General features: G+C 63.5%; 1 protein-coding gene and 1 pseudogene across 4 annotated transcripts in view; both read left to right on the forward strand.

The window, feature by feature from the left end:
• The window catches only part of GRM4 (glutamate metabotropic receptor 4), a 96,513-nt gene extending 75,977 nt beyond the window's left edge, over positions 1-20,536 (forward strand). For 2 of the 4 annotated variants that reach the window (XM_002714597.6, XM_070074684.2), the window contains 5 exons: positions 6,084-6,284; positions 6,507-6,643; positions 9,503-10,438; positions 15,379-15,625; positions 20,059-20,536. In XM_002714597.6, the coding sequence (XP_002714643.3) occupies positions 6,084-6,284; positions 6,507-6,643; positions 9,503-10,438; positions 15,379-15,625; positions 20,059-20,108 (1,571 nt within the window). In that variant the 3' untranslated portion in view covers positions 20,109-20,536. Of the gene's footprint in view, positions 1-6,083; positions 6,285-6,506; positions 6,644-9,502; positions 10,439-15,378; positions 15,626-20,058 lie in introns of those variants that run through there. The other 2 variants (XM_089333266.1, XM_089333265.1) reach the window with 2 other exon arrangements.
• LOC149126684 (U2 spliceosomal RNA) lies at positions 11,983-12,118 on the forward strand (annotated as a pseudogene).
• Positions 20,537-21,209: the final 673 nt, after the last annotated feature.

A 21,209-nucleotide genomic window follows, 5' to 3' on the forward strand; every position in this document is an offset into this window, starting at 1 on the left:
CGTCGGTGCTGCTGGGGAGATCCAGTAGAGAGCAAAGCAGATGCTGTGGAAGCAGGGAGGGGCCAGGCTGAGTGGAGGGCGTTGCTGGCGGGGCCACGGGCAGCCCCTCCGTATTTGACTGTGACTTTGGCCCCCAGAGCTGTCCCCTTTCAGCCCCCAGCCCCGTCCTCTTCTGTCTGGGGAAGAATGCTGGCCTGCGAGCGACCAGGGAGCAGCCGAGGTCTGCGTGTCCCAGGCTCTGGCTGCAGGCCCTGGGCCTGGCCTGGCCTCTGCCTTGGGGCTCGCTCTGCTCTCGGGCAACAGCCTCAGTTCACAGTCAAGAGCACCAGGGCTCAGACGAGCTGAGTGCCTTGCCTGGAGGCTGAATGGGGGTCTCCAGCTGGTGCCAGCAGACCGTGACGCCTGTGTCCTGTTTCTCACGCCGGGGTCTGTGAGCCTCGGGGACTTGCTCTCAGAGTCGGACCCCAGGGACTGCAGGGTGTCCACGAGGAGGTTTGCACTTGGCAATTTCGGCTGTCCAAGCGGGCTGTGTGCCCAGGGCACAGGTGCACCTTCCCTGCCGCCGTGGTCATTCGCCGTCAGGAGTTGCGGTCACGGCCGAGGCTAAGCCTCTCACGGCAGTGTTGTCATCCTGGGGCTGTGTTCCCGGGGCATCTGCCAGAGTTGGTCTCCTGCAGAAGGGGCCTGCGGCTGGCTCAGCGCTCAGGGTACCACGGAGCTCTGGGAGCTGGGGAGTCCAGAGCTGCCCCCAGCCCCAACATCCTCATCCCTGAGACCAGGAGGGAGACCAGGCCGGTGGGGAAGCAGGTGACCATGGCCGGCTCAGAATTCCAGCAGGGAGGACCAGCCGTGGCAGCTCAGAGCAAGAGTCAGACTCTGGACATGGGGTTCCGAGCCAAGGACCTCGAGGATGTGGGCAGGACTGGGGGTGTGGTGGCCGTGAGGGCCCGGGCTACTGGAGAGCGGCTGCAGCACAGGTGGAGGGAGGTGGCCGGGAGCACAGAGTGGCTCCATGGTCTGCCCCGCCGAGCTGAGCCGGAGCCTGTCTGTGTGCCGTAGGCACCCTTGCCCATCGTATGTAGGCAGCGGGTGGGGAGTGTCAGCGCCAGAGTCCGTGTGCGCCAGGCTGCAGGCAGGACAGAGGGGTGGCCTGTGCCGGTGGAGTCAGGGAGGCTGAGGGGGACTTTTATGCATGAGGCAGGCACGGTGGTGGGGGCTTCACTTCTGCGTCCCTCGGAATCCTCCCAGCACCCTGCGAGGTTGGGGTGAGTGTCCTGGAGTCACTTCCGAGGGGCCACGGCCTGCATCACAGAGCTGGCCCCGGGCCCGGCCAGGAGTCAAGGCCAATGGGTGCCTCTTCAGCCAGCTGTCTTGGGGGACCCTCTGGGCCCACTCCCCGGGAGTTTGCTCAAGGGCTGGAAGCTGGTGTGTGTGTGTGTGTGTGTGTGTGAATGCACTTTATCTGCGTGCAGAGGTGGTGCTGCCCACAGAGGGCTGTGCTGGGGACCGTGGGGAGGCACGCTCACTCATAAACGCCGGCAGTGCCCAGCCTGGCAGCCGGTGCCCCGAGGGTGGCCCTCGGCCTGAGACTTGATGAGCTGGGGTGCTTATGCTCTCGGATGGGACAGCCTTGAGGTGTCCACGGGGACTTCAGAAAGTCCCTGGAAAGTTGGAATTAGAAAGATTCACTGTGGTGCCAGAAGAACATTTGAAGTGTATGTATAGTTTTCTCATACTACGCACTTTTCCTGAACTTTTTGAAGGTCTCTGCTGTGCATGGATTGCAACTTTTTTTTTTGGCACCGAAATAAACATCTTTAATTCTGCTTTCTGCGAGCTCTGGGAGTCCCTGGTCCTGTGCACGGTCTCCAGGGAAGTCCCCTCTGTGTCCCGGCTTCCTGCCCCTGCGGGTGTTCCTTTGTTTCTGGGGCTTCTCAGCCTAGCACAGTGGGTGAAGCCGAAAGGTAGTGTCCTGTTAAACATGTAGCTGTGCATACACTGAGCATGTTTATGTCCACACATGTGTGTTGGAGCACGTATGTGAGTGTGGATGTGTTTGCAGGCATGGGGGAGTCTCTGCACTTGCTGCTCTCTGTCCCAAGCTGTGGAAATATGTGGGTGGCTGGCTTTGGGCTTCCTGGGGTGGGGACTGCTTGGAGAACACGTGTGTGTGTGTGTGCACTGGCACTCGGTAGGAGTGTGGCTGGCAGGCTGTTGGGGAGAAGTGAGGGGGGAGACAAGGAGGACTCCGATGATTTCAACCTTGAAAACTCATTTCAATTACAATTTACAACCTGCAGACAAAGGCTGCAGCCACTGGAGTAACCACAGCTTCGGGGGTTTTGATGGAGAAAATCCGCCCGCTGGTTCCCTGCCGGCTGTCACCCATGGCCGAGGCCACCACGTCTCCGCCTCGCTGTGCCCCAGGACACAATTAGGACATCCTCACACTGTTGCTGCTGTCACCACCACCACGCGTCTGGGATTTATCTCTTGCAGTAGCTCCCACACATGCAGAGCTGTCTCCTCCAGGAACTGAGGGGGCCCTGCCTGGGCCTGGGGGTCCTGCCCGCCCGTGGGAGGGGACAAGCTGACCCCTTCCCTCTGCTGCTGAGGCATCCTTCCCTGGGTAGGTCTGGACAGTTGAGGTCAGGGGCACAGGAGAGGCGGGTCAGGGGCTAGAGGGAGGAGGGGACGGTCACACTGCCTAGCCTGCAGGTACAAGCTGAACCCTTGCTAGGGGCCTGGAGTCAAGGGACCCAGGGATGCCTCCCTCAGCCCCCTGCAAAGCGCAGTGGCTCCCCCCGGGAGAGGCCAGGCAGGCCTGTGTCTCAGAGCTGTGGCAATTGCGAAACCAGCACCTGAGGGTTGCCAGCATGCGAGGGCTCCTGGCAAGTGAGCCACTGCTGGGGTCGCCTGCCGGGGAACCAGGCTCAGGCACAGGATGGGCACAGTGTCAGGTGCTCAGGGCCAAGTGTGTTCTCAGTGCACGCGTGGGACTTTGCTGCCTGCCCTGGTGCCCTGTGCCCTGTGACCTGTTGCTGCTGCCTCCTATCGGACAACAGGAAAGAGGCAGGGTTTGAGAGGTGTGTGTTGTGTGTTTGTTGTATATGTGTGTGTTGTGTATATATGGAGAGTGCATGTTGTGTGCATGTTGTGTGTGAGTGTATGGAGGGTGCATGTTGTGCACATGTTGTGTGTGTGTAGAGGGCGTGGCCACAGCCCGGCTGTCCCTTTACCAGTCACCCTCTGAGCCCCCGTTTCTCTCCAGGCTGGAAGTAAAGGCACAGAGGTGGGGGGGTTGAGAAGTCCCTGGGAGGCCCTGGCCAGCACCGCAGCAGCCCACAGGGGACAGCCTGGAGGGGCGGGGCTCAGGGCTGCCCAGGCCCACAGGACCCCAGAGCCCGTCCCCCAGGAGCCACCGCAGGCCCTTCCCTGGTGAGGACACTCCCGTGGGGCACCCGCACTCTGGGGTAGACCTCAGTGAGGACACGTAGCCCAGTGCCGGTGCTCAGCCACACTCGCTGAGGAGGGACCCGGTGAAGCCAGGGGAGGAGAGGCCGAGGCCACCTGTGTCCCCAGAGATGCCTCTGACGTCCCGTGTGTCCTTGGCCTTGGGTGAGGGCTGCGTCCTTTCTGCAGTGGCTGCGCCTTCCCTCCGTCCCTGCTCAATAATTCAGTGCGTGCTCCACGGGAGACGAGGGTGTGGTGAGAGCTGCAGCGGAGTCAGGTGGCAGGGCCTGGGCCTCGGGGCAGCGAGGGGGAGCAGGGCCTGGCTCCAGGAGGGGTGTCCCAGGCCACCTGCCCCAGCCGCCCATGGGGACAGGGGCCTTGGCTGAGAACGTGGGCTGGGGAGACTGGAGACTGTGCCTCTGCCTTCTTCCCACCTGGCCCTTGGCCTGGAAACAGGGCTGCTGTTGGCAAAATACAGCTTTGCCCTACACAAGGGCCCTGGGGCAGGCGCAGTCCGGGACGGGGCAGGCTGGGGCACCCTTTTAGCCGGTATGTTGCGTGACCCGGTCCCGCCCTCTCCAGGCCCGTTTCTCATCTGTCAGATGGCATCGGAGCCCTGTCCTCCCCAGCGCTCACTCAGCAGTCTGTGACACCCACCCTGAGCCAGGTGGCAGGGCCACGTCCTAGGGTGGGGGACGTGACTGTCCTTCCTGGTGTGAGGGTTAGGCGGTGAGCAGAGCTCGGTGGGAGGCAGTGAGGTCCCCTGGACCCTGTCTGCCTCCGAGGTGCTGCAGGCAGGAGATGGGCACAGAGACCTCTGAGCTCCCAGGGACTCAGGGCTGACCCAGCTCAGCCCGGCCCCCGTGCAGGACTGGGCACAGGTGCAGCCGCTCACCCTGCTGTAGGGCCTGCCTGCAGGGTGTGGCCGTGATCTCTAACAGGGAGGCCCAGGCCGGGCATGGGGGCTTTCAAGGTGCCACTTGCTTGCTCTGGCCTGGAGGAAGGCGGCTGGGGGCTGTGCCGTGTGCAGGGCTGTGGCCTTGGGAGGGCTTCCCCCTCCCCACAACCGACCATCCTCCTGCCCCCCTCCCCAGGCCGCACTTCCAAGCCCTGCCCCTCCTGTCCTGTCTCCTGCCCACTCCCTCTCTGGCTGGGGTGGCACACAGGCTTGGGGGCCAAAGCACTTTGGCTTCAGGTCCTGCTGTGTGCGGGCCTGGCACATTCCTCGGCTCTTCCGTGTTTCGGTCTTTGCGATGGGGCTGACTTCTTCCTGGCATTCTCAAGAGGGCAGTGAGTTAACAAAGAGCCCAGCACCGTGCCTGGCTCATGGCAGGTGCTCAGTGGAAGTGAGCAGCTCTTATTTACTATCATTGTTGACATTTTACGGGGGCCCAGGCTGGGAAGCCCCCTCCCTCTCCTCCTTCCTGGCTTGCTCCAGCCCAGGGACGGCTGTTGCCAGCTCAGAACCGCAGGTGTAATAACCTCTGTACTGAGTGATTTCTTTTTTCTTTTAGGTTTATTTATTTATTTGAAAGTCAGAGTTACACAGAGTGGAGAGAGTTACACAGAGTGGCAGAGAGAGAGAGAGAGAGAGAGAGACAGAGAGAGAGAGGTCTTCCATCTGCTGGTTCACTCCCCAATTGGCCGCAACAACCAGAGCTGGGCCAATATGAAGCCAGGAGCCAGGAGCTTCTTCCAGGTCTCCCACGTGGGTGCAGGGGCCCAAGCATTTGGGCATCTTCCACTGCTTTCCCGGGCCGCAGCAGAGAGCTGGATCGGAAGTGGAGCAGCCAGGACTTGAACCGGCGCCAACATGGGATGCCAGCACTGCAGGCGGTGGCTTTACCCACTAAGCCACAGCGCCGGCCCTGGGGTGGTTTCTGTACTTACCTTGCCTGAGCCTCACAGTGATCTGTCCTGCTTTCTCTTTGAGATTACGAGTCCCCTTGTTTCTAACAGGGAGCTGGCACAGGGTCCCAGAGCAGAGGCTGGTGGGCACGGGGAGGGCAGGAGGGTGGGAGGCCAGGGCCCAAGGGCTGTGGTTTACTGTGAGTGAGCGCTGGGACCGGGTATCCTATTTTGCTGAGCTCACTCACCCTCCATGGGCTGTCATGGGGTGGGGGCAGGGAGAAGTAGGCGGGATGATAGTGACTGGCGTTTGGGATATCTGGCACAGGTGGGGACACTCGGAAGGGGGTGATACCCAACAGTGGGGGCATTTGGAAGCCAATCTCTCAGCCTCCCTGGGCCTCATCTCCCTCACCTATGTCAGGAGTGCGGGCAGTGTCCTCTGGCTGGAAGTGGCCACCTATGGGTGGGCTGTGTTAGGGGTGCCACCACGGCCACTGGCAGACCTGGCCCATCCGGCTGTGTCTCAGCTGTGAGAAGGGGTGGCTGCTCCGTGCATTACCCCAGGCTGGCTGGGGGAGAGCAGCAGGTGCCGCAGCCACAGGAGATTCCCCCAGCTCACTGCTCTTGGAGGGTGACAGGTGACAGAGGGTCCTGCTCTGGCCACTCTGGGGCCTCAGCGGGGGGACGTGGCCATGAGCAGCGGCAGTGACGGGGGGTGGACATCAGCAGCCTGTCCCCTGGGGTGGTAGGGCAAGCTGCACCGGGTCCTGTCGTTGCAGACCGAGAGCGCATCGGGCAGGACTCGGCGTACGAGCAGGAGGGCAAGGTGCAGTTTGTGATCGATGCCGTGTACGCCATGGGCCACGCGCTGCACGCCATGCACCGTGACCTGTGTCCCGGCCGCGTGGGGCTCTGCCCGCGCATGGACCCTGTGGACGGCACCCAGCTGCTTAAGTACATCCGAAACGTCAACTTCTCAGGTGGGGGCGTGGTGCTGGGCACTGCCTGACCCTGGGTGTCCTGGGTCGGGCAGCCAGAGAAGGAGTCCTGGGACTCCGGGGGGGGGGTCTCTAGAGGTTTCCCAGAGCGAAACCTCCCGAGATGTCCCATGGGGGCCTCCCCGGAGGTGTCCCCGCCCTGAGCTCACTGTCTTCCCTGCCTTTGGGTAAAGGCTCAGCCGAGACCCCCACCCACCCTGACAGGCATCGCAGGAAACCCCGTGACCTTCAACGAGAACGGCGATGCTCCCGGGCGCTACGACATCTACCAGTACCAGCTGCGCAATGGCTCGGCCGAGTACAAGGTCATCGGCTCCTGGACTGACCACCTGCACCTCAGAGTAAGCAGGAGGGCGGGCGGAGAGAGTCGCCTGTGCCATCCCAACCCCTGGGCTGGGGGCCGCTGTCTGGAACCCGACACGGGAGCTTCCTCCCCGGGTCCCCTCACTCCGAAGCAGAACGGGGCAGCGGTGTTGTGCTGCCCATTCCAGGCCCTGCCCGCTCTCCCAGCCTGGGGCCTGCCTGCCTCCTGTGTGGCACGTGCGGGGCTTTAGTCACACTGGAGGTGCTGGCTCAAAGCCTGCGTGGGGATGGGGAGGGCAGGTACGTGGCGGGGGTAGGGGGAGGCTGCTGGAGGTGAGGACACAGTCTTCGGGCACGGGTGAGACAGAGGGCTTGGTGGCATTGGCAACGGGGCAGGGAGCCGTCAGCGAGCTCCCGGGCCCCGTGGAACTGCTCTGGAAGGTGGTCTTTCTGGCTCCCCCCGGGGAGGAGCTGGGCTCCCTTTCTGGCCTCCAGTCTCCCCGGCAGGGGTAGGGTCGTTGGACAGGAAGTGCCCAGGGACTTGGCCTGTTCTCTCGAGGGTAGAGAGCTGAGCCGTGCTTGGGGCGGGCCACCTTGGCTGGCCCGAGACTCAGAGCCTCTTAAACCCGGCTCCGGGATCCCGGGGCAGTTGTGGGCTGTCCCTGCTGACTCTTCCCGCAGGGCTCTGTCTGCGCTGACCTCAGTCCTGACAGGTGTGTGAGATAGGAGGCGGGCTAGGACAGCCAGCCCTCGGGGGTTGAGGGGCTCTTCTAAGGCCACACAGCGTGGCAGCCACGGAGCCTGTCATGAGTGGAAGGAGATGGAACAGGGGACACTCGGCAGGGGGTGGCACCCAGTGGTGGGGGTGGGTCTGGTTTTGGAGCAGTGGGAGAAGGTGGGTCAGTGACTCATTCACTGGTAGCCCCTGCTGGGGGACATAGATCTTGCAGATGTGGTCACGAAGGTGGCAGGGATGGAGGGTGTGTGGGCGGCAGTGGGCTCCTCCCCTGACGTCCCCTTCCCTGGGGGGGGTACAAGGCTCCTCCTCCCAGCTGGACCTTTGTGGCCCCGCCCATGACCCCCTCTGACCCTGGGCGGGGCCTCAGCCATCACTCTCTCACCTCTTCTTCCTTGAGTGGCTTGGTTTGGGCTGGGCTGTGAGGGCCACGGAGCAGGCAAGGCCCTGGGGGTGGAGGAGAGTGGCCTGTCACCAGCCACGGTCACTGTTCCAGCTTCCGCAGAGGTTGTCTGGGCCTCTGCCCTGTGCCAGTCCTGTGCTGGGGGCAGGGAGAGGACCACGGAGCCCCTTCCGGGCGAGCTGCGGTTCTCCTGAAGTGCACAAACGCCCCTCCTGTTGTGATTTCCAAATGGCAGTGACCCTATTACAAAGGGCCCCCTGCTTCCTGCCTGCCTGCGCGGTGTCAGAGTAGGACAGAGGCCCAGGAAGGCCAGGGTCAAGGGCACAGAGCTGGCAACAGCTGTGACCCCACTCACTGGAGCCAGAGTTCCCCCAGCGTCCACCATCACCCTGAGTCCTCTGGGGCACTCAGCTGCAGGCACAGGGGCAGCAGGACATCGCCTGGGCTTGTTCTGCCCTGGCTGCTTGGGTTAATGCTCACAGCCACTGGACAGCTTCTTGAGTTTTTTTAAAGATTTTATTTATTTGAGAGGTAGAGTTATAGACAGAGAGAGAGAGACAGAGAGAGAGGTCTTCCATCCACTGGTTCACTCCTCAAATGGCCACAACAGCCAGAGCTGAGCTGATCTGAAGCCAGGAGCCAGGAGCTTCTTCCAGGTCTCCCGTGCCCGTGCAGGGGCCCAACCATTTGGGCCATCTTCTACTGCTTTTCCTGGGCCGCAGCAGAGAGCTGGATTGGAAGAGGAGCAGCCGGGACTAGAACCAGCACCCGTATGGGATGCCAGCGCCACAGGCGGAGTATTAACCTACTGCGCCAGAGCACCCCCCACCCTTTTTAATTCCCACTTTGCCTTGAGGCCGTCTTTGGATCCACACCCTGCCCCACACCCTCCTTCCCTCAGCTCTGACCTGCCCCCGGAGCCCCCGGCCAGTTGGCGGCCGTTCTGCAGGAGTGGGTGCCCGGCACCTGGCACTGGTCTGGTGAACTCTTGCTGCATTTGGAACGGATGCTGGGAAGGTGGCTCCTGGGCGTAGTCTGCTCCCGTAGCCCGGGGCCTGCAGCTCCTCTGGGCCTCTTGCTTGCTTGCTTTCCAGAGTACCTTGTAACGGATTCAGGAGGGCGTGACAGTCCTCCTATGGCCCCTTTGCTCACAGCCGTTGAGTCTTAAGAGCTGTGAGTAGCGCTGATTTAGAGCAAGATGGAAAGAAATGCCAGCCCCTGGGCACACGTTAATATCCGCTGATTAAACTGGAGTTCATCCCCTCCACTGAACGCCGCTCCCTGTGCTCCGTGGTGGAGCCATATGTAGGGCAGTGAAGCCGGCACAGATCACCCTGGGGAGGGGGTCTCGGTGTCGCACGGGCTGGGGTGAGGCCAGAAACTGCATTTCCTGGCAGCTGCTGGGCTTTGTGGCTGCTGGTGAGTTGCCAGGCCCTGGGGGCTGGGAGTGGGGACTGCAGGCCGTCACCGCTGCTATTTTCTGGGCCGAGTTCCTCCATGAGTGTGGAGAGCTCTGGATTCAGCCAGGAGTCCTCCCAGGTCGGCAGTGTTCCGGCCACGCGGTGGTAGGTGGGGGTGGTGGTGGTGGCTGAAATCCAGCCGTCGGGTTCGGGAAGCCCTGGTGGGGTCGGACTTTTAACAGGCACCCACCTGGCTGACTCAGGTGTGGGGCGCAGGGGCATTGCGCGGGAGAGGGCGAAGGGTCCAGGCCCTGGGCGCCCCGTCCTGAGGCCTGCTCCGCGGTGCTGTCGTTGCCAGATAGAGCGGATGCACTGGCCGGGGAGCGGGCAGCAGCTGCCCCGCTCCATCTGCAGCCTGCCCTGCCAGCCGGGCGAGCGGAAGAAGACGGTGAAGGGCATGCCGTGCTGCTGGCACTGCGAGCCCTGCACGGGCTACCAGTACCAGGTGGACCGCTACACCTGTAAGACGTGCCCCTACGACATGCGGCCCACCGAGAACCGCACGGGCTGCCGGCCCATCCCCATCATCAAACTCGAGTGGGACTCGCCCTGGGCCGTGCTGCCCCTCTTCCTGGCCGTGGTGGGCATCGCCGCCACGCTGTTCGTGGTGGTCACCTTCGTGCGCTACAACGACACGCCCATCGTCAAGGCCTCGGGCCGCGAGCTGAGCTACGTGCTGCTGGCGGGCATCTTCCTGTGCTACGCCACCACCTTCCTCATGATCGCCGAGCCGGACCTGGGGACCTGCTCGCTGCGCCGCATCTTCCTGGGGCTGGGCATGAGCATCAGCTACGCAGCCCTGCTCACCAAGACCAACCGCATCTACCGCATCTTCGAGCAGGGCAAGCGGTCGGTGAGCGCCCCGCGCTTCATCAGCCCCGCCTCGCAGCTGGCCATCACCTTCAGCCTCATCTCCCTGCAGCTGCTGGGCATCTGCGTGTGGTTCGTGGTGGACCCCTCGCATTCGGTGGTGGACTTCCAGGACCAGCGGACGCTCGACCCCCGCTTCGCCCGGGGCGTGCTCAAGTGCGACATCTCCGACCTGTCGCTCATCTGCCTGCTGGGCTACAGCATGCTGCTCATGGTCACGTGCACCGTGTACGCCATCAAGACGCGGGGTGTGCCCGAGACCTTCAACGAGGCCAAGCCCATCGGCTTCACCATGTACACCACCTGCATCGTCTGGCTCGCCTTCATCCCCATCTTCTTCGGCACCTCGCAGTCGGCCGACAAGGTGAGTGTGCTGACCTGGAGCCTGGCCGTGCCAGCCGAGGGGCCTTCCGTTCTCGCCTGCCTCTGGATCCTAGCGGCCTGGCCCCTGAGCGCCCCGTGGACCCTGCCCACACCCAGAGCTGGCACTGCAGGCGGGGTGACCTGCAGTCGGAGGCCTCCTGGGGGCCCTGAGACCCCTATGCCTGGTCCCAGGTCTGTCCGTGTCTTGGCTCTGGCCAAGCCGCTGGCCTCCCCCTGCCTCAGCTCCTCTTTCTGTCGCTTGGGACCCAGGCCCTGGCTGCGGGGTGAGCCCTGAGGAGAGCATGGGTGGATCAGGGCTATGGCCAGGTGGTCCTGGGGCTCCTGGGCACGGGGTGCAGCTGAAGCGGGGAGGAGGGGGCAGGGCAGGCGCCCCGCACATGTCCCAGTGCAGCTGTCTGGGGAGCTGTAACTGGGGGCCCATCAGGAGCAGGGAGAGCTCCCCGGGGGTGTGTGGCCTGCAGGGAGCCGCAAATGGGGGCCTGTTGGATGCTGGACGCAGTAGCTACCATCCCCACTTCCACAGGAGAGAGCAGTGACTTGCCCAAGGTCACACGGCCAGTAGGTGGCACAGCTGGACTTGTCCCTGCTGCACCGAAGGAGCCACCACCTGCAGCCCACACTGGCCCTCCCTGGTGCCCCCACCTCTGTTCCAGCAGCTCATGCTGGGTGGCTGCCGTGTCCTCTGCTCTGCGCCCCACATCTCGTGGGCCCAGCCCAGGGAGGTCTGTGGGGCGTCTTCCGGGGGTGTCCCTGAGGGCCAGGGTGCTCCAAGAAGCAGACCTTGGGGCTGGCAGGGACTGGCCTGGGGTCTGAGGCGTGGCCTGGCCATGCTCCTGAGCCCGGCAGCCGGTGCACCCAGCCCCTTGCTGAGCGCGGGTCTCTTGGGCGTGGAGTCGGCAGGGGAGTCCTCCACGCCCAGGAAGCTTGAAAACCTCGAGGGCCTCCCAGTCTGAGGGCGGGTAAGCCCCTGCCCTCTGGCTGCGGGCACCCTGCGCCCGGTGGAGACCCTGTCATCCCAGGGCATCAGCCCTGCTCAGCCCACGCCCTGTCCAGGCAGCGCCCCGTCCCGCCCTGCCCTGTCCGTCTGCACCTCCGCTGCACAGTTCTGAGCTGAGCCACTGAGATGGCCTTCAGGGGTGCTCCATGGGGCAGGGCTGCGGCCACACAGCGCCTGCACCAGCTCTGCCCGGGGCCCTGTGGGACGTGGGATGCATCCCTTCTCCCCTCTAGGCCTCCTAATGGGGTGGGGGTGGAGGAGACGAACTCGGAAGCCCCCATGGGTTCCAGCCACCAGGACTCTTAGAGGCGCTGGCAGCCAGGGGGCCGGCAGTGCCGGAGCCACGTGGAATCTCCCGGGCGCCCAGGGCAGGCTGCAGGCCCGGCTGCTGTGGGGGTGGGAGGGGGGCTGGTGCCACCCTCAGGAGTGCTGCTGGGTGCCCAGAAGCTTGTGTGTGGGTTTTTGGGTATAAGGGTGCTTAAGAGATGCTCATAGGCTAAGAGAATTGAAAGTATGAGTTTATTTTGATCACTTCTCGGCCTTTTGGCTAAGATCAAGTGTAAATGTTCTTGAAATCTATGGCTTTTTCATAATAGTTTCCCCACATATTATGGAAAAATTGTCTAAAGAAACATTTATATATTACTTAAAGGCAGGGCAACAGAATTTGGGGGAGGGGAGAGAGAGAGAACTTCCAAGTGCTAGTTCACTCTCCAAATGCCTACAACATCTAGAGGTGGGCCAGGCTGAAGCCAGGAGCCTGAAACTCCATCCGGGTCTCACGTGTGGTTTGGCAGGGACACAAGCACTTGGGTCATCTTCTGCTGCTTTCCCAGGTACATCAGCAGGGAGCTGGGTTGGAGGTGGAGCAGTGCTCCTACGTGGGATCCCGGCATCACAAGTGGTGGCTTAACCTGCCGCACCACGATGCTGGCCCCGCCAAAAATGTTTTGCACCAAAATAAACTCCTACATTTAATTCTGCTTTTCACAAGCTGCTCGAAGTACCCGTATGTGCATGTTCGGCAGTGGATGGGTGGGGTGTGTGCACACTGCGTGGGGATGGTGTGTGGCTGTGCCCAGGAGTGTGTGTGTGTGTACACCTGGGTGAATGCAGGTTTTCGTGTGTGCCGGTAGCTGTGTGTGTGCTTGCGTGTGTGTGCTTGCGTGTGTGTGCATGTGTGTGCGTGTGCGTGTGCGTGTGTGTGTGTGTGAGCGCAGGCGTGGCCGGGAATGCAGACATGCACGTGCACTTAGGTGTGTGTGTGTGAGCACGTGCCGCTGCGCACGCTCAGCTGTGCCGCGTCCGCAGGGCGCAGGCGCCTGTGCAGAGTGAAGCTGTCTGTGCCGCTCTGGTGAGCAGGCGGATGGATTTCCAAGCATTAGCCGGATTTCCGGGGCTTAACACTGCAGCCATTAGGCCTTACCCTGAGCCGTCCTGAGCAGGCTGCTCCACCACGCGGGGTTAGTGCTCAGCCAGGCTTGGGCGGGACCAGGGTGTGGGGAAGCTCCGGGTTCCGGTAGGCTCTGCAGATCTCAGCCCACTGGGGCGGCCAGGCAGAGGCACAGAGCAGCTCCACGGGGTCCCTGGCCCCCTGTAGCCGCCAGCGCAGGAAGCTGCTCGTCCATACTCAGAGCTGCCCCGCATGTCCCATGCCACCCGTTAAAGCCAGCTCTGCCCACCTCTTTCACTAGTCCCTGCTGTGGCCAATGCCAGGTTCTTCCCAGAAGTAAGCTGGGGTGGGCAGCCCTACTTCTGCTGTGCACAAGGCCTACCCCTAGCCTGGGGGGGGGGGGTGGCTCCAGGAGCCCCTAGCACCCTCGCTGGGTGGGGAGGACCTCGGCAGCCGGGGGCAGCTTGGCTCAGGTTTGACTTGTTGATAGTGCTTTTGTGTCATTAGCAGAAAGCCCACATTGTACACAGCACCAGTGACCACGCTCCTGCAGCCCCCAGGGCTGGCCACATCCTTTGCAGGCCAGTAGGGCAGTGTCCCTGGTTCAAAGGCGATTCAGGATTCAAGATGGCGGTGGCAGGTGCATTAAGCCAAGCGCGGGGGCCCTTCCAAGCCCCGCATCCCCCTTTGTGGCAGCTCAGGCTGCGTGCCCAGGAAGCCGGCTCCGCCTGTGCTGACAGTGGGGGCCCAGCACCCCACAGCAGGCCCCTGACTCCTAACACAGAACTTGTGCACTGCAGGCTCACCCCACCCATGAGGGCCTGAATCCCTCCGCTAATGCCGGGTGGGTGCGTGGCACTCCTGCCCCTTCAGCAAGACCTCTGACCTGGAGCACAGCCTCAAGACCCATGAGCCCCCGGTGTGCAGGGAGACACAGCTGCTGCCCTCGGGAGCCCAGAGTGGGGAGACATACTGTCCCCAGGGAGTGCCCGGTCCGCGGTGAGGCCCCGGCTCACTGTCCCTTTGCCCAGCGTTTCCTCCATGTCTGTTGGGAAACTCGAGCTCCCCTCTTGCCCCAGCCAGCAGGCCCCCACTGGCCCACCTCGACGTTTCTGGCCCGTGGTGGGAGTGTGGGCTGTGTGTGTGGACTGGGGCATGTCTGCTGCATCCCAAGAGGTACGTGCTCCCGGGGGCACCGCGTGACGTTTCCCCCAACAGTGGCAGTGGCCACTCCACACTCCCGGGCAGCCTGGCCCCGGAGCCGTGTGTGATCTGGGCCGTGCTGGCCCCAAGGCTAGGCGATTAGCAAACTCGGCTCCTTGGCTTGGGGGCGTCACGGCTGCCCGGCCGTGCCCATTTCTCTTCTCTTCACTTTGAGCCCAGCACCTGCAGCACTCAGAGCAGTTTCCTGTGGCCTCCGTCTGTGCTCGGGGAACCTCATGGTTTGGGGGAGGCAGGGACAATCATCCCATCTCACTGATGGAAAAACTGAGGCCCGGAGAAGAGGGAGGCTCCCTCTCCCCAAGGGAGGAAACCCAGGGAGGAGTGGCTGGAAAGGAAGGCCTTGAAGGCCCTGGAGGGGGAATGGGAGAAGGAAAGACCTGGCTCTTACCACCCTCAGGGGCCACTGGACGTGGCCAGAGCCCCTTGTCCTGCACTGGGGGCTGGTGCCGGAAGCAAAGGGTATGATGGGGAGGGGGTCAAGGAGGGCTTCTTGGAAGGGATGCCGGGCACAGCAGCCACACCCTAGGGGAGGGGCCTCAGGCCTGGGAACATCAGATCTGGAAGCAGAGCCACCCCCGTGCCCAGACCTGGGAGGCACGGCTTGGGTCTCTCCTGGCTCCTCCCTGGGAAGAAGGGCGGCTGGACCGGGAAGACTGGAGGGAGGGAGGTGGCGGGAGGGGAATCCCGGGGGTGGGAGTGGGAATTGCCTGGCCGAGCCTGGAAGGATGGATTATCCGACACCCAGATTAATGGGCTTTCGTTTTGCTAAACATCTGTCACCGTTAGCACTGGCGAGTGAGCGTGAAATGAGCTTTGATGCGCTGCCGCCGCCCAATCCTGCTGGGCACCGTGGGTCCCATGCCAAGGGTCCTCTTTGAACCGGGGGGCACGTGGGGGCCAGTCACGGTGCAGGGAGGTGGCCTGGCCCCAGGGGGCCGTGGCACCCACAGGTGCCCCTCCCACCCTCCGCTCCTTCTGGGGGCTGCTCCCTGGCAGCTGCCTCCCCCCTAGATAGCACCTAGCAGGTGCCAGATGTATTTGCCCCATTTGGTGAGCCCTGGGGTAAGTAAGTACTACAGTTGTCACACCTGTGTTACGAGGGGGCGACTTGTCCGGGTTCGCACAGCGCCCGCATCTGAATCCAAGAATCCCAGTCTAACTCCGAGCTTCATAACACCACTCCTGCCCGAAGCCAGCGGGACGCAGGGTGGGGTCTCTGCCTCCTGGCGGGGTGCTGGGCAGGGTCAGGTCCCCGCCCCGCTGGGGCAGAGCCAGGCTGACGCCCCTCCCCTCGGCCCGCCCCCAGCTGTACATCCAGACCACGACGCTGACGGTCTCGGTGAGCCTGAGCGCCTCGGTGTCCCTGGGAATGCTCTACATGCCCAAGGTCTACATCATCCTCTTCCACCCGGAGCAGAACGTGCCCAAGCGCAAGCGCAGCCTCAAAGCCGTTGTCACCGCTGCCACCATGTCCAACAAGTTCACGCAGAAGGGCGGCTTCCGGCCCAACGGCGAGGCCAAGTCGGAGCTCTGTGAGAACCTGGAGGCCCCGGGTGAGTGCTTCCACCCCCACTCCCCGCGCTGGGCACCACCCAGGCTCCCCCTCCTCGGAGCAGGTGGAGTGGCCCCAGCCATGCCCCAGCCCCAACCCTGTTTGCTGGGGAGTGTGGGAGCGCCCCGGGGCTGCCCTGTCCCTCCTGGTTGGGCAGGTGCTGTGACACCTTGAGCCCTCTTGGCCCTGGGCCCACAGCTCAGACCTCTCAGTGCCTCTGGGAGAAGGGGTTCCATTGGAGGGGGGGTCACCCGGGAGGGCAGCCCTGGTGCCAGAGCAGTTGTAACACTCAACTTGGCTTTGTCCGGCAGCCCCCCCTAGCAGGGCCCCGAGAGATGGGGACCTAGAACGTGGGCCTGCCCGGGATGGGTGAGTGAGGGTGTAGGGCAGGGTGGAGGGACCTCCGGGGGCAGCTGTGTCCCCAGGGGTGTCAGGAGACCTCAGAGAGGGGCCGGGAGAGGAGGCAGGGCCCCTGGCGTCGGAGGGGCACCCTGGGATGGCCCTGGGCGGCCCAGGTGCCTCCAGGCCAGTTCAGGGATGTGTCTAGAAGGGAGCAGGGCCGCCATCCTCAACAATTCCCCTTTTCCTCCGGAGTCCGCCCCGTGTGTGTATGGGGGGGCATGTGGCAGAGGGGACAGAGGGGCGGGATGAGAGGCACAGGGACCGAGAGGAGTGGTCGTGAGGGGTCCTGAGCCTCGCTGTGTGCCAGGCCTGCCGCCTGCCGCCTTAAGATCTGATGCCATCTGCGTGACACCCACCAGGCTCAGAAAGAGGCGAGAGACTCACCTGGCTCACAGAGCCAGCAGGTGGCAGGGCCACCATGGCCCGGCTGTCCCCGCTGCTGCCTCCACTTCCAGACAGGTGGAGCCACTGCCACTACCCCCAGGAGCCTCAGAGCCCCCCCCTCTGGCTGCTCTGGTATGAGGAGGGGCCAAGGGGCTGCTGTGGTCACCCTAGAGCCACTGGAGCTGGGGACTCCCCCCCTGCAGCCCCGGAAGTGGCCTGCGTGGTTTAAGTGCTGCGAAAGTCCTGGGGGTTCCCGTTGGTGGGGGGGAGGGTGGAGAGCACCCCTCTCCCCAGGAGAGCTGTAGAACCTGCCAGGAGGTAGCACCCAGCTTCCTCCTACGGTGCTGGGAAGGCCGAGCGCCCAGCTCCAGGGAGGAGCCCTCACCCTGGTATGTGTGTGTGTGCGGGGGCAGCAGCTCGGGGAGCATCTTCCTCCCACGTGCCGAGAGGAGGGTAACGGAAGGAGGCAGGTGCTTGCGGCTGCCACACGGACAGCTCACTTCCCAAAGCTCCCCTCCCCCCTCACATCAGTCCTGGAAAACCCAGGATGGGGGGTGGGGTCTGCCCCAGCAGAGGCCCAGAGAGGGTGAGCGGCTCTGCTCCACACAGCAAGGTGGGGCTTGCTGCAGAGGTGGGAAGGGGCGGGGGTGCTCACAGCATGGCCCGCGCTGGCCTGGTACACCTGCCTGGGTGTCCAGATACCCCAGGGAAGCCCATGCCAGGGCCTTCCTGTCCTGTGTGGGGAGCTGCGCGCCCCTGCTCCCCGAGACAGACCCTTCCCTGCCGGGTCGCACTCCCCCAAGGCCCCACTCTGTGCTGGGTGGGAGTGGCCCTCCAGAGAGCTGCTGGGCACTGGCGTTCACGCCTGACCCCACGGGGCATGCTTAGAGGGACATGGCGGGCAGGGTCTTCACCGAGTCGTGGTCCCCTCTGTCCTGCCCAGGCCGAGAAGGAGGGATGTGGGGATCAGGGCAGGGCCAGCAGCCTTTGTCCCCCCCCAACCCCATCTCTGCTCAGTGACAGCGGGGGCCACGAGGGTGCCGCCGTGTGAGTCATCTGGGGACAGCAGCCCCCCGGGATGTGCCTGGGAGGAGTGGGAGGTGTCACTCCCGTGGAGCAGGGACATTTTTCACTCTGTCACTGGCAGGCCACGTATCTTTAAATAAACAACCGAATAAATAATTTAGAGGTCTGATTGCCAGCAGATTGGGTGCGGAGACACCAGGCGACAAATGAGGCCTGTCAGCCCGTGTGTCGCTGCCCAGCCAGCCGGGACTGAGCCAGCAGCGAGGGCTGGGTGCGGCGGTGGTGGTGGTGGTGGGGAGGGGTCCCTCCGGCCACAGCCCTGGCCCCTGCCCTCACAGTGAGCGTGCCCTGGAGTGGCTCTGGCCTGGCCTGGCCTCTTGCAGGTGCCTCCACTTGCTGCCACTGTGGCCCCGTGCCGCCATCTGCAGGGCTGAGAGAGTGTTTTCCTTGGCCGGGAGCCAGCTGAGGGCTTGTTACCCTGCTGTGTTGCACAGGAGGGCACAAGGTCCCCGGGGCTACAGGAGGGTCCACGTGTGGGAAGGGCCACTGGGCAGGTGCGAGGTGAGGGCAGGCCTCCCGCCTGCCAGCTGGCTGAAGCTCTTCCTCTGAGCCTCCGCATGGATTTGTGGGGGGCCCTGAAGACTCATTGCCCCCATTTGCCAGGCCGTAAGACTGAGGTCCTGCTGTAAGGCTTGGGCCCCTGGCTTACCCCTGCCGGCCCTGGGGGCCAAGGCCACTGTCAGGCCTGCGTGTTCTCACGGTCAGTGCTGCTGCTGCCGCCGCTGAGCTGACGTTTCCGTTCACCTCTGAGCCTGGAGCTGCTGAAGGGTTTTACAGGTTTGGAAAGTTGCTTTTATCGGCTCACCAGGAGGTGATGGAGCCCTGGGGAGCTGATTCTCACCAGCCCGGCCTGCAGGCAGGCAGGCGTGCACGCGCAGAGCCGCTGTGTCCTTTGCTGACTGTGGGGAAGTGAGGACGGAGGTGCTGGGGGCCATGGGGAGCTTCTTGGGAGGAGTCTAAGCTGTGGGGCCTCCCTGCCTCGTGTTCCAGGCAGGGAAACTGAGGCCCCGCAGACGGGAAGGAGGCGCCGAGACCACGGAGGGAACATGGGGCTGCCCTTCGATGAGAATCCGGGCTCCAGGAGCCCTCCGGGGTGCTGTCTGCGTGTGGCCGACCCCCAGCAATCCCTGCCACCCCGGGACACCCAGGCCGAGGTCTGGTCCTCCCACCCTCCCGAGCACCTGGCACCCCGGGTCTGCGGGTCGTTTTAGGGACCGCCCGTGAGGCAGCCTGCTGTCTCCTTGTTCGTTTAGACTTCATGGCCCCACTTCCTGTCCAGCAGGCACCTAAACCTCCATTGTTCATCCTCTGAGTGTTTCTGTGGGCAGGGGGCCCAGTGCCATGGGGGGCCAGCTCCCCTCCCAGCTCTTCCTTTGGCCCAACTGAGCTCTGACCCTGTGTCTCCCCACGGTGCACCCCGCTGCTCGCTCTGTGCCTGGCAGCGTCCCTGGGTGTCCCCTGACCGTGGTGTGACAAAGAGCCCCCAGAACGGAGCAGACAGGTGCTGGCTGCTGTCTGACACAGCGATTCGCAGCGGACAGGCAGCCGTGGGGCCCAGGTGCCTTCCATCTTGTTGCTCTGCTGGCTCCCAGAGTCCGGCCGCCCATGGAAAGGAGACGAGAGGAAGCACGGGGAAGATGCCTTGTCATTTACACTGGGCTCCACGGAGCTGCAGGGGAGAGGAGCCAGGGCGCCTGGCCTGCACCGGTGCAGTCACCTGGGCAACAGCTTGCAGGCCACCACACTGCGGCCGCCCCCTCCAGGCTGGAAGCCCCCCCTGAGTGTGCCGGCCACGCCCTCTTTGCCAACAGGACCCTGAAGGGGTCCAGACTGGCATCTGGTTACTCAGTACCGCAGACCCCAACCCTGGCAGGAGCCAGAGAAACCGAGAGTCTGGCCAGGCTCCGCCCCTCTGCCTGTCCAGGGTGGAGCTTCCTGGGCCCCCTCACTAGGCTGCTATAAGGTTTGCGCCGGTGGCCAGGGACACTCGTGCGGTCCATAAAAACCAACATTGTCACCCAGGGGAACTGGCCCTGGGCTGGGCCTGGTAAGGGAGCAGTGGCCAGGAACTGGGGGATGCCCGGACATGCCAGGCAGCCCCAGCTGTGCAGTAAGGAGGGCCAGAGCGACAGGTGCAGGTGGGAGGGGCTCCAGACTAGGACTGAGCGACAGGTGCAGGTGGGAGGGCTCTGGACTAGGAACGGGGCGGTGCTGGGAGAGGCGGAGGCAGGAGCTCTGGAGGGAACATGCCAGCCCTGCACCTCTGTTCTAGCCCAGCAAGGCCCCTCCCGATTCCCTGACCGATTTCCTGCGTCCGTTCCCCACTCCCTCCCTGCCACCATCCCAGCGTGTTCTTTGCGTGTGCTCTTCCACACTGTGTGCTGCTAAGCTTCCGGAAGGCCGTGTAGCACGTGGGGGACCAGGATGACAGGAGACGCTGGGGGATGCTGGTGCTCGGCCCAGGAGCCCGGGCTGGGTGCAGGACAGTGGGGTGGGGGTGGGGGTATGGTGTGGAAAGGCCCGTCCCTGACTCCTGGCTACCCCTGGTCTCTCCCCTTCCAGCGCTGGCCACCAAACAGACCTACGTCACCTACAGCAACCATGCAATCTAGCCGGGCCGCCGGAGCCAAGCAGCAGGAGCGACCTCGGCCTCTGTGGACAGTGCGCCGGGCCAGGGCCGCTCCCGAGGGCCCAGCTGATGTCCCGCCTGCCCGTGGGTGCCCACGGACGTGGCTTGGTGCTGAGGACAGCCGAGCCCCCCCGGCCGCCACTGCTGGGCAGCCTGGGCAAGCCGAGTGGGCGACAGGATGAGGACGAGGGGCCGGGGCAGCTCGGGCCGCTGCAAGGACCTGCGTCTTGGACCGCTGCCCCTCCTGGCTCGGGCTGTGGCGCCCCAGCAGTGCTGGCTCTCTCTGCCTCTGTCCCCATCGGCCCTGTTGGTCACCTTCTCAGTCGGGCTCCATCCCTGTCTTACCTCTTTGTGTGCTTTTTTTTTTTTTAAATCTTCGTCTCCACTTGTCTGGGTTCTCGTGTTTCTATGTCCCGCCTCTTTCTGCTCTTGCCTCAGCCTCCTTGCTCCATACACCCTCCCGCCCCTCCTGCCGCTCTCTTGGGATCCACCCCGTGTTCCTTCTCTCATGCATTTTTCTTTCCCATCCTCTGTGACTTCATTTTTGTCCAGCCTTGGCTCCTGTCTTCCCGCCGCACCCTGCCTGGTTCACCAAATCTTACTTGTTGCAAAAGCAAAAAAAAAAAAAAAAAAGAAAAGAAAAAAAGAAAAAAAAATCAAAACACAAAAAAGCCAAAACAAAAACAAATCTTGAGTGTGTTGCAAAGTGCCGCGTCCTCCGGTGGCCTCTGTGTGTGTCCCTGTGGCCCGCAGCCTGCCCGCCCGCCCGCCTGCCCGCCTGCCCCTCCTGCCGCCGACACGGAGTTCAGTGCCTGGGTGTTTGGTGATGGTTCCTGATGACAATGTGTAGAGCATGATTGTTTTTATACAGAGAACATTTCTAATAAAAATAAACTCATGGTTTTGCACCCGGGCTCCACATCCACTGGGGGTCCAGCCTGCAGCCAGAGGGTGATGGAGCCAGGGAGGGCGTGGGGGCTGCTGGAGGCGGCTCCCCCGGGCTGGGGGTCTGCTGCTCCTGGGGAGAGGCCTTGGGCAGGGAGGGACCAGGTTTTCCAGGAAGGGGTCCGGGACACTGGAGAAC

This window comes from Oryctolagus cuniculus, chromosome 5 (genome assembly GCF_051225735.1).
Source record: "Oryctolagus cuniculus isolate XC-2025 breed Fujian yellow rabbit chromosome 5, ASM5122573v1, whole genome shotgun sequence".
In the NCBI taxonomy this organism is placed as follows: domain Eukaryota; kingdom Metazoa; phylum Chordata; class Mammalia; order Lagomorpha; family Leporidae; genus Oryctolagus; species Oryctolagus cuniculus.